At 45.7% G+C, this 12,055-nt stretch overlaps 1 protein-coding gene across 2 annotated transcripts in view; it reads left to right on the top strand.

Moving 5' to 3' along the window:
* YPEL2 (yippee like 2) overlaps positions 1–11,393 on the top strand; it is a 64,622-nt gene extending 53,229 nt beyond the window's left edge. For both annotated transcript variants that reach the window (XM_045986105.1, XM_045986106.1), the window contains exons 3-5: positions 925–968; positions 1,992–2,100; positions 6,617–11,393. In XM_045986105.1, coding sequence (XP_045842061.1) covers positions 925–968; positions 1,992–2,100; positions 6,617–6,706 — 243 coding nt within the window. In that variant the 3' untranslated portion in view covers positions 6,707–11,393. The remainder of the gene's footprint in view (positions 1–924; positions 969–1,991; positions 2,101–6,616) is intronic.
* The last annotated feature ends 662 nt before the right edge of the window (positions 11,394–12,055 follow it).

Here is a 12,055-nt window from a genome sequence, read left to right as displayed (position 1 = left end):
TAGAGGTCATGGGAGAGTCCCTTATTTGTTTGTTTGTTTTTAGAGTGGTTTTCTGAGAAGACTAAGAGGTTGGATTCAGAGTACGATTGTCAGACCACATTAAAAATGCAGGCAGTGGTGCAGAACACGGATGGCTCATGTCAGCCAGACATTTCAGTGTAACCAGAGGAGAGAAACACGGCGAGGGCCTGTGTTAATGGAAGTAGATGCCAGACTGCATGGTAAGGTCTGGCTCACGTTTCTCCTATTCCCTGCCACCCTTCAGCCGGAAAAGAGCAGCTCATATTTAAGTTAGAATTTAAAATGGGATTGCTGCTTAATGAGCTTTCCTGTGATCTAGAGATCAAGTTGCTTACACATCGAAAGGAGAGCTCCCATGCTCCCAGTTGGGAGGATTTTTACTTTTAGGGCAGTTAGGATTTATAGCCGGTGAGAAGTACAGGTTTGGTGGTGTATTCCTTCTTGCCTTGGGGATTCTTTGCCATCTTCTCAGGGGTGGACCAAGAGGACAAGCAAAAGTGCTTGCACTGATTTCCCTAACCAGTGGGAGGAAAGCTGTGGCCAGCACAGATCCCTGGAATCAAGTGGGTCCAGCAAAGGCCAATGTCGATTATCTGGGTGGATTAATAAAACTGTGATAATTGTGGAGTTTGGTTTTTCTAACTTCTCACCTGGGCTGATGTTTGAAAACAGTCCGAGTGTGGGCTGGCCCAAGCTCTGTAGCTCTGTAGCTCTGTAGTTTATTGTCTCCTCTTGTCCTCCCCCATGCTAGCTGCCAGCTCCGCTATTAAATGGCTCAGAGCCTTTTTTTTTTTTTTGCTGTGTCAATCCTGGAAGGTCATGACTGTTGTGATTTGGGGCTGGTTTCTCGAATGGGTGGGTGAAATGGATCTCTAACTATCGATTTGTTTTCTTCCATTTCAGTCGTTCCAAGGAAGTCAAGGACGAGCATACCTCTTTAACTCAGTGTGAGTGTCTCTGGTACATCCATGGTTTGGTGCAAATTTTGTCGGGTGGGGGGAGAAGGAGCGCTCAGTGATAATTAAACAATGGTCCCTGCCCCCCCACCCGCCATGATAAAAGCCCTACAAAACATTACTCTCCACAGTAGGTAGCCAGTGATCTTTGGGGAATTTTGGGGGGGGGGGGGTGGGCAGCATCTTTGACTAAAAATAACACACTTACTACCCACGGTAGGCACATCAGAGGGCTGTAGGCTCATAGGGAAGAATTTGAAGTGCCTCCGAGAGCCTCATCATGGAGGCTTCAGAACCAGGTCTAAGATGAGTCATCTGGGAAGAGAGGGGGTCGAACAGAAGACACAGAGATCCGCTGCCGGAGCTGGACTGGAGGAAAAGGCCTGGGCAGTGAAGAGCCTCCCCACTGCAGTGGCAGCCTAGAGGGCTCTCCGTCACTGCGGGGCATGTCATTTAGAGCCTTTTACCTGGAAAAGGAAGGTGAAGCTCACACAGGTGTGGTGAACTGGGAGAATGGCAGTCTCGCATGTTCAGCTGGAGATAATACGGGGCTCATTCGTCCTTGCAATCAGGGACAAGACCGTGCAGACGTCACATTTGACATCTTCAGCTGTGTTCGGTCATCAGTGAGCTCTGAGCTGAGGACCCATGCTCCTGGCTTTGGTCTTCACAGTGTGGCCATCACTTAGTCCCCTTAGGTCACAAGGTTAGAAGGATTAGTTAGAAACATTCCAAGCAAAGTCTCAACCATAAAGACTTTTTTTTTTTTTTTTTTTTTGTAGACTCACTGAATCAGAATTTGCAGATCCCAAATGCATTTCAATGGAGAGGTTTCCACGTGGCTACATTTTAGGGGCTGTTACCACGTTTGGTCATAAACAACGCCCTTCTCAGCGTTGGCTTCCCTTGAGGCATCTGTGCTCAGTTATTTTCTTGCCACAAGCTCAGCTTGAACGACCGAGACTTAGTGTGTGACTAACTACCCGTTCTCTCTTTCTCCGTCCCTTGGCACAGAGTTAATGTGGGCTGCGGGCCCGCAGAAGAGCGAGTGTTGCTAACAGGACTCCACGCAGTCGCAGACATTTACTGTGAAAACTGCAAAACCACTCTGGGCTGGAAATATGTGAGTACCGAGGAGTCTGCTCGGGTGGCTAGAGGGCTGTGAAGGGAGTAGCTGAGAGCCTCGTGCTGGAAGATTGCTTTCTTCTCCTGGCTTCCTGTGGCCTTGTGGGGTTATCTTAGTCCAGGAACAGGCAGTTGAACCCAAAGAGCAGCTCCTGGCACACTCCTGTCTACCACACGCATTCTTCCCTTTCCTCTGACAGTCCTGTTCTCTTACTCATTCCTTCGCACCTGCCCCTGAGACGGACAGATACACACACACATCTGCTTTACAATTTTTAAATTATTATTATTAATAAAAACAGCACATAACGTTTCCTTTACTGTGGGAACTTACCGTGTTCCACGCCTGTATTATTTTATGTACTCTTCACAGCATTCTTAGAAGGTAGGTCATATTTTAATCCCTATGTTATGGATGAGGAAACGAAGGCATAGGGAGGTGAATAGTCTATCCGATGTTTTCTAGCCATTACATGGCCATACTGGGATGTAGGCATCTGGGAGTCTCACTACAGAGCCCATCCAGTAAATGTCCCCCAAACATCGCTCAGGTCCTAGGCCCTGTGCTGGCATCATCAAACATATTAATTAATGTTCACTTTAGCTATAGTCATGGCTGGGATCTCCCTACTGGACATTGGTTCCTTCATTGTTTAACTCAACAGGTATTTTTAATGTCTTCATGACACCTAGAGTGAGTGGTCCTTTGTCAGAGTGAGAGGAGGTATGGGTGATCGGTGAAAATAAACTTCTGTTGTTACTGCTGGTAGATACATTAATTACTGGCAGATATCTTGACATGCTTTCTTCTGTCCAGTCATGGTAGGGATATTGAGTCTTCCCGTCTCTGGGAGGACAGTTTATTCCACGTAAATGCCATAAATTCCCTGTCCCATCAGTTGCCCAGGGCCAGTGTGGGGCTGGCTCAGATGATCTGTGGTTAGGTAGCTTTTAGTTAGCTTGGGAAGAGCCTGGAGGAGTTGTCAGAACTGCCCATAGAGTGATAATGTGTCGGTGTAGGTTTGTTGATTATGCAAAGACGCCACTCTGCGGGACTCCTGGAATGGGGGAGGCTGCCCGTTATGTGGGAGCAGGGAGTGCAGGGGAAACCTCCTTGCCTTCTGCTCCCTTTTGCTGTGAACCTATAACTGCTCTAAAAATATGAAGAAGTCTATTTAAATAAAAGAGATGTTGGGGCGCCTGGGTGGCTCAGTGGGTTGGGCCGCTGCCTTCGGCTCGGGTCGTGATCTCGGGGTCCTGGGATCGAGTCCCGCGTCGGGCTCTCTGCTCGGCGGGGAGCCTGCTTCTCTCTCTGCCTGCCTCTCTGTCTACTTGTGATCTCTCTCTGTCAAATGAATAAATAAATAAAAATCTAAAAAAAAAAAAAAAAAAAAAAAAAAAAAAGAGATGTTGAGCAAAAGAAGCCCGACATACGAGTATGACTCCAGGGGCGCCTGAGTGGCTTGGTCATTAAGCGTCTGCCTTTGGCTCAGGTCATGATCCCAGGGTCCTGGGATCCAGTCCTTGCTCAGCAGGAAAACTGCTTCTCCCTGTCACATTCCCCCTGCTTCTGCTCTCTCTCTCCCTATCAATCTCTGTCAAAAACGAAAACGTGATTCCATTTAACCAAAGTTTAAACTTGTGCAAATCTTCACTGCCACAGGGAGAGTCTGCCACGGAGCAGCATTGTCTTTACATCTTGTCTTCCACATCTCCCTTGAAATGTTCAGAATTAGAAAGAAACCCTGGATGGCGTGTTTCACGATGCCAAGAGGGTCACAGATCCCTCTGGTTTCCCTGATTGCTTCTTATGGGAAACCTGGCCTTGGCTGGTTTCTCCCTTGGATGGCCGGCAGCCCCCCTCCGGGTAATCTGGGGACCACGGTTTTGGTTGTGATGATTCAGAGAGGTTCTGTCCTTCTGTTTCTCCAACCTCTTGGTCATCTTAATCCATTGAGGATGTGCAGGATTACAGACAAGATAAATCTGAGTTGGTCGGTTTTGCTCCTTACGTCAGGTAAAATGATTCAGTCCTTTGACAAAGGTTTATTAAAAGACTTCGTGTTGTTGGGGCGCCTGGGTGGCTCAGCGGGTTAAAGCCTCTGCCTTCGGCTCAGGTCATGATCCCAGGGTTCTGGGATCGAGCCCCGCATCGGGCTCTCTGCTTGGCTGGGAGCCTGCTTCCTCCTCTCTCTCTCTGCCTGCCTCTCTGCCTACTTGCCTACTTGTAATCTCTATCTGTCAAATAAATAAATCTTTAAAAAAAAAAAAAAAAGACTTCGTGTTGGATACAAACGTAAATGCGATCTAACACCTGCCCTTGAAATTGTTTATAGCCATGATATCACGGAAGAAAACTATAGGTAAACAGATAAAACAGCCTGACAAGCATAGTGATACACACAGGACAGTGGGAAAACCTCCATCTCCCCAAATATTTACTGATTACCTCTCATGTCCCAGGCCCATGCTCCAGTCTTTCATTCCATTATTTCTTCCGACCCTCACAAATCCTGTGAAGTACTTTTAATAATTCTCCAAGTTTTGGGAACAGAAAGTTTGCATTTATAAACGCAAGTGGTTAAGTGATGCTTCTGGGGCCAGGGTTCAGTCTGGGATGTTCTGCAGACTCCAGGTAGGAGTTCTGTCCAGGTAGGACATTTTGCAAGTGTCCTGTGGCTTGGGGGCTGTTGAATGTTTTTCCTTTTGGCTTTTTTGTTGTTGTCATTGTTTAATAGGGATATATTCTCACTTTCCTAGTTTTCTTTTTACCTCCCCCCTATCCTGAACACACGACCATGGAACAATAGGTCTTATTCTCGAACCGCATTCCTTTGTTGTGTATACACACACAGACACACACACACACACACACACACACGGAACTGAGGAATAATGAAGTGTCAGGGAAATGACTGCTGAGTCCACAGCTCTTGTGTGTGTGTGTGAGATGTGTTTGCACATTTTCCCTCAGCGCCCCTCCCCTCTCCACTTTGTGGAATGATTCCTCTCTCAGCGAGAGGCTCAAGTGTGAGCCTTGTTCAGAGTCCCAGATCCCCGGAGCTCTAAGAAGTGAAGATGCATTTCATACAAACGTTGCCCAGAACTTAGAGGAGGCAGGAGCGTTGGGTCCCTTTCTGAGCTGGAAGGCCAGGAAACAAAGCTGCTGTCCACTGCTTCTGCACATCAAGCTCAACCATCTAATGACGTGATGACCAGTGCTTTTCATTCGATACACCAACGTGTTTTTATACATCTACGCCTGGGAATAAAATACCCTTTGAGCCTCTACCTGTGCAGGGCATTTGTTGTTGTTGTTTAATACCCCCTGTGTGGCTTACTAGCCTGCAAGCCCACCCACAGTGTTGTAAATTTAGGATGGTTATCTGCCAGGTGGTTTCTGTTGCATTTTTCTCTCGGGAGGCCTGGCAGCTGGTGGGGCTTGAGGGCTGCCAGGTTCTTCAGGCTGGAGTCCGTGGAGCTCCTTACTCCCTGGAGAAAGGCAGTGAAGGAAAAACAGACTTAACACACTTGACACAGAAACAGCAAGATAAACAAGAGAGACACCTATTTGGCTCCCCAGTACTTAGTACTCTCCCTGAGTGTCTTTTCTCTAAGCGGAACAATGTACATTTGAGGGTTCTGCCATAGAAACTTGATAGATATATCCATAGAGCACATTCCTGGTTAGCATCCCAAACCAAGTTCCCTCAGATTTTACACACACACACACACACACACACAGCAGTTTCTTATTGAAGACCTATTATCTGGCAAGCAGTCTTCTAGGCATGAGGGATACGGCAACGAACAACGTAAATGAAGACCTCTGCCTGCCATGAAATTTGTGTCACTGTGGTGAGAGACGGTAGCTACAATAGATGTGCAGGTTTTACTGTGGGTTTGAAAATGATAAGTGTCGTGGAGAAGGAAGAAGCAGGAAAGGGAGGGGGGAGAGAGAATTCAGGGGGTAGAAGTTGTGCTTTTAAAGTAGAATAGGTTGGGGGGCTCCTGGGTGGCTCAGTGGTTTAGGCCGCTGCCTTCGGCTCAGGTCATGATCTCAGGGTCCTGGGATTGAGTCCCGCATCGGGCTCTCCGCTCCGCGGGGAGCCTGCTTCCCTCTCACTCTCTCTCTGCCTGCCTCTCTGCCTGCTTGTGATCTCTCTCTGTCAAATAAGTAAATAAAAAAATCTTTAAAAAAAAAAAAGTAGAATAGGTGGGGAAGACCTTGCTAAGGTAGTGACATTTGGGCAAAGCCTTAAAATGATGAGAAATCCTGAAGAAATTCTATGGTAAATATTGAGAAAAATGTTTCAGATACTTAAATTGCAAAATATTGAACTTGGTTGTAAATATTGAGAGAGTCCCAGTGCTGCCTCAGAGCTGGAGCTCAGTGGCATGTTCGAGTGGCAAGAATACGCTCATTCTGGGTGAGGCTGGTCCTGATTGCTCCCGTGCTACAAGTCACCTACTTGTCTTTGGTCATTCAGCATCTTTTCCTTTGTGTCTCCTAGGAACATGCCTTTGAAAGCAGCCAGAAGTATAAAGAAGGCAAATACATCATTGAGCTAGCACACATGATCAAGGACAATGGCTGGGACTGACCGGAGGGTATCCACCTAACCCAGTGTCCACGTGAACGCCATCCAACCGAACATTCTACCCAAGCGTGAGAGAGTGACTGAACACTTGGTTCCATCCATTTAGGGGCCTTGCCATCTGGGGCATTCTCCCACCCTGACACCGTCTTTCTGGTGACCGGCCTCTAAATCTTTGTCTCTCTGTCTCTTTGCTTTGTATCTGTTTGTGAGTTGATCCTGGCTTCTCTCTCTGTTCTAGTGTTGGCTGAAAACAAAACAACAAAAGGAACAGATACCCGACCGCATGGCGGCAGCCCACCTTGATCAGGGCCCTAGGGCCCATAGAAGAGCTGCCTGATGGCCTCCTGTCGGGAGAGCAGTGGCACAGCACGGGGGTGTGAGGAAGAGGGGAAGGAGAGAGCCTTGAGGGTCCCAGGGGTGGGCAGGGGATGGGCCGCTGGAGGTAGGAACAAAATTGTGCTGCTCCCGGAGTCCTGGTAACTTAGGCTTGAAATAATCGACTTGTCTAAAAGGACAAAGAGAAAAAAAAATACCTCATGACTGCATTCTCTCTGATCAGAAGCTTCTGTTCCTGATACCGACAGTGCCAGGTTAGCGTGTGAGCCCAGAAACTAGCCCTAATTCCAGGGGGTCAGGGGCCTGGTTCTCTCCTGGGTTGAGTTGGGGGTGTCGTGGAAGCAGAGGGTGAAAAGCCCAGGTGGTTTTGATAACTCCGATGCCTCACTGCCCCTTCGGGTAATCTTTGCCTCTTCAGTCACCGTTGGTGAGAAGAGGGGGACTGCCATTTTCAATGGGTGCAAGATCCACACATCCCAAAGGCTTTGGCCACCAACCAAGTAAAATCAGGAACTGAGGAGGACAGGGAACAAAGGGGGTGGTAGTTTGGGAGCTCCTACAGAAATGGCTCAGATACTGCGTCAGAAACAATAAAAAGTAGAACCAGTTAGCAATTCTGACTATCTAACCTTTTTTCCTGACCCTTAGTAAGAGAAGAGCCTTGTGGCAAGGAAGGGGGTGGGGTGGGGCAGTGCTGGGAATAGTTTAGATTTGAACCATGACAGGTTAGTGCATCTTTCCCCTTTGGTATGCAGTGGCTTCAGTGAGATCAGCAATTCTTTGTACATAGGGTTTTGGGTGTTTTTCTCCAGTTCTATCCTTGTAGACTTGTGGAAAACAAAGTCCCAAGGCTTTGAGCTGAGTGATAACCTGGCCAGGAGATTCCTGGTGCCCCTGGAGCTGTTCTCGGACTTGACTGCTTTGTGTGGAGAGAAATTGTCTGAGTGGTCCATTAGTGGGAAGGGCCTGGGTGTGATAGGCAACATCGAGTTACAAATTCCAATTTTAGCCCCTGCCTCCCATCTCGCAGCCCAAACCAAAGTTCTTTATATTAAGGAAATGGAGAACAAATCTTACGAAGTCTCCTGAGAGAAAGGAGTTTGTTACAGTTAACCAACACTGTGCAGTGTATTCTACCAACAGCTAAGCCAGTACACTGTGCACGACCGAAACTCATTTAACCGAGTTAATTTTATTGCTTAGACTGAAAATGTAATTAATGTTAAGATATGTGCAGGTTATGTTAGGTAATTCTCAGCATCTCATTCTCTAAGTAGGCTCATCCTATAGGAAAATTCACCTTAAAAGTCACAGAAGAGTGAGTTCGTAGGGACAAGAACTGTAAAATTGATTCATCAGGATTCAAACAGCCAGCGAGGGACATTTCCAGAATTCAGACAAATTCCCGTAGGGAGTGAGTCCATGGTGGAAATGCCTTTTCATGTCCCTGTGGTCTGATTGCAGAAGGGGGGCCCCAGAGCTGGGAGCTAGGCGTGGTCCTGCCCTGGAGGGTGACTGACGCAGGATTGAGGGGAAGCTGGGTGGCTCCAGACTTAGCAGTAGATGGCTTCTGTGACACAAAAGGATTCTTAGAAATTGAATCTTGTTTCCAGAGGCTTTTAACCCACATTTTTTGGTACTTCAGCAACCCTGGGAGATTAAGTGCTCCCCACGTTACTAAAAAGCAGACTGAGGTTCAGAAGAAGTATTTCATTTCCACTCCCAAAGAAAGAGTTCTTCTGGCTCCCAGGGCCAAGATCTCAATGAAAAAATTTTCAACTTTCACATTCCTAAGCTGGCTTGCCAGCACAAAAACCATAGATCCCCCTTTCTGTCTGTGCTGATGGTCGTGGCCTTCACTTAGAGATTTTGATTAGCCCCTTTGCTCAGGGAATGTCCTGGCTGTTGATACTCCTTTCCATAGAAAGAAAATGGGGGTTAAGCATGGGTAGGGGTTTTGTCTTTGATACTGAAAATGGAATGTGGTGACATAGAAACCAGACACGGGGTGCCCTAGAATTTTCAAGGGGTAGAGGAGACCGATGTGCCACTGTTCTTCCTTGGGGATGAGGCCTCTGACTGTTGCATGGATCAGAGCAGGCTCCAGTTAGACCCAGGTTCTGGTTTTGTTTTTGGTTTTGTTTTTGGTTTTCCAGTTCTTACCCATTGAGCATCCAGTGGGTGTGTGGCACCATTCTCGGTGCAAAAGATCTGAGTAGAATGTTGGTTTTTCCATAACTACAGGGGGAAAAAACAACTCATTAGGCTTTCCCTTTGTGTCAATGAAACCAAAAGTGCTTCTTACAACTTCAGCTCCATTCATGGTTTGTCTACCTAACGTCAAGCAGTATTGGAGAGACTGCAGCTGAGTGAGGGAGACACATCAACTCATGGCCTCAGTCAGTTCGTTCTTTAATTTCCTCACCAAATTATTGACTCAGAGCATAACCAAAGACCTCATCCATTCACCCCTGGCAGGTTCAGGGAATTGGAGTTTGACGGTAAAGCCTCGGCAGGGTGCAGGGAGTAGGGCAGGGGAAAGGGCGAAGTGAAAGGGAAAGGCATGACGTTCTATACCTCAGCCAGCAGCTGCCTTCTTTGCAACTGAAGTCCAGCTGGCCAACCCTCTAGGTCCATCTCCCCTGTGCTGTCCTAGGTCGTGTGGCCTCGGTGGCCCTGGATACACCGAGACCCCAGGATGTTAGTCTCAGGCTGTGGTGGATTGATTTGACATGAATCAAATACAGCCAGACTTGATGGCCCCAGATTGTCAGCTGGGCCTGACTGAGTGCTGCCCCAACTCCGAGACAGCAAGATCGTGGAGATGGGATAAATCTTGGCAGGTGGGTCAGTGTGTGAAAAAGAGGTGTCCCCTTTAGAAAAAGATTTTCAAGTGGATATATATATGAAAAAAAAGTTGCTTGTGAAATATACTTTTGTAAATAATATTTAATTTTTTAAATAATATATTTGGTGCTGTTTTCTCAGATCCCCTGAGAGCACTTTTTATTTTCGTTTTTAAATTCTATGGTTTCCTCTGCATTTCTTGAAGTATGTATTAAGGGAAACAAGTGATCACCAATATACTCTTTTTAAAAAAAAGATCTGTATCACTTTTGTCTGGACAGAGGCAATAAAGCAATGCCTCTCTGCTCTACCCCACCCCCCCCCAACCACCCATGGAGCAGACTCTGCAGTTTCATTACCAGGTTGAGAATTGAAATAGTTTCTTGCACCAATATTGGCTAAGAAAAAATAAAATAAAATCAGATATACAGCTTAGTGATTCCTCTTTTTGGAAGAATTTCCAACAAATCGGAATCTTGTTTTTAATGTATGTGTGTGTGTGTGTGTGTGTGTGTGTGTGTGTGTGTAAAAAGCACTTTGGACTGTGCCTCCTGTTTTCTTTTTTATTGGGGACAGTATACCTACAGTTTACACCTTGGGCACATAAGGCTTTCTTCTCTTTCTTGCTGGTTGTTTTGTTTCTGAGTGGACCAACAGCACAAACCATGAGGATTTTGATTTTCTGAGCATGGAGCTATTGCCGCTTTGCTCCTTTTTCTTTGTGTGCTCAACTTTCCCAGGTGGTAAAGGAAATTTGTTGTTTGTGAAGGTCAAACGGAATCACATCTGTGTGTTTCTAACTGACATGTGCGTGTGTTCCTTACATACCCTAGGGTTCCGGTTGTTGTAGAAGCCACGTCTGGTTTGGGTTGAAAAAGAACATCGGTAAAATAATATACATACCTTGTAAGTAAACAGTTTATTTTAAGGCCATACTGCCTCAGGTTCAGGAAGAGGCTGGGAAATCAAATCTTGAACACAATCAACTTAAAGTCTGCCTTGCATGAGGAAACATGCTGGTGGTCAAGGTAAAGGAGAGAGATGTTTCATTTTCCTAAGCAAAATACAGTCATGAAATCTGCCAGCAGTGAAAGGTAAAGCCAAGAAGAAACAAACTATTCCCATCACCAAATTCAATCTGCCTGTATGTTTTTATATAACATTTTGGTGAAAGTGAGAGTCGGTTCCCTTTTCAACCTGCAGAGACGATCTTTAAATACGGAATCTGTCTATTTATGCTTGTGTTTACAAACTGTATTTGTTGGGTTTGGGTTTTGTTATTTTCCCTATCTTTTTTTCTTTTCTTTTCTTTTTTTTTTTTTTTTTTTGGTGGCGTTTTTCAGGTCACTTTGCTTCAATAACAAAGATAATTATTTTCAAATAATTTGTCTTCACCTTTTCCTGTATTTGTACATAGTGATTCAGTATTAGAGAAAAGTGCATTGTTTCTGTCATATTTCCAATCTGTGTTGGTGCTCATTTGAGAAAATAAAGTTTTCAAATATTCTTTGGAGGGCTCTCCTGTCGTAATTGACCCAGCATGTTTTATTGTGACTTTTAACATTGAAAGTAACTGAAAAGCCTGTAGGTCATTTGTCTAACCCCATTCACAGAGCTCTGACTGACAGACCCTGCGGGGCTGTTGACTGCAAGGACATTTGGCCAATTAATGAATAAAAATCAGGTCTCCTGCTTATCTGCAAATGCTTCTCTTATCTTCAGATATCAGAAATGCCTGAGTGACCTTTAGGATTTCTGTCTACTAAGCCCCATGTTCTTAAACTCTGCAAACTTTTCTGTTTATACCAATTTCTTTGGGGGAAATTGGATTGCATTAAGTGAAGAGATAAGAGTTGTAAAACCACAAAATGAGGTGGCAAAGAGGCAGCATTCTCTCTGAATAATTGGCTAACAATGGGAAAGAAGTAGTCGCAGTTATAGTATATGGAAGATCAAGGCTTTTCACTGAGCAGATATTTATTAAACATCTGTTAGGTTCTGTAGGCACTGGGTGAGGCAGTTGGACCATTCTAGTAAATCGTCTGTTTTTCTTTCCAACTCCAGTATCTTCCATATGCATAGCCTTGCAAAGCCAGGCAGCATCCACAGTTGTGTATTGTGGTGCCTTCATTTAACAGACTAAATATTTTTGCCTAGACTTCAGCTTTT

This window comes from Meles meles, chromosome 18 (genome assembly GCF_922984935.1).
Source record: "Meles meles chromosome 18, mMelMel3.1 paternal haplotype, whole genome shotgun sequence".
Taxonomy (NCBI): Eukaryota; Metazoa; Chordata; class Mammalia; order Carnivora; family Mustelidae; genus Meles; species Meles meles.
Note: the sequence above shows the minus strand (reverse complement) of the source record. Positions and strands in the feature narration are given on the sequence as shown.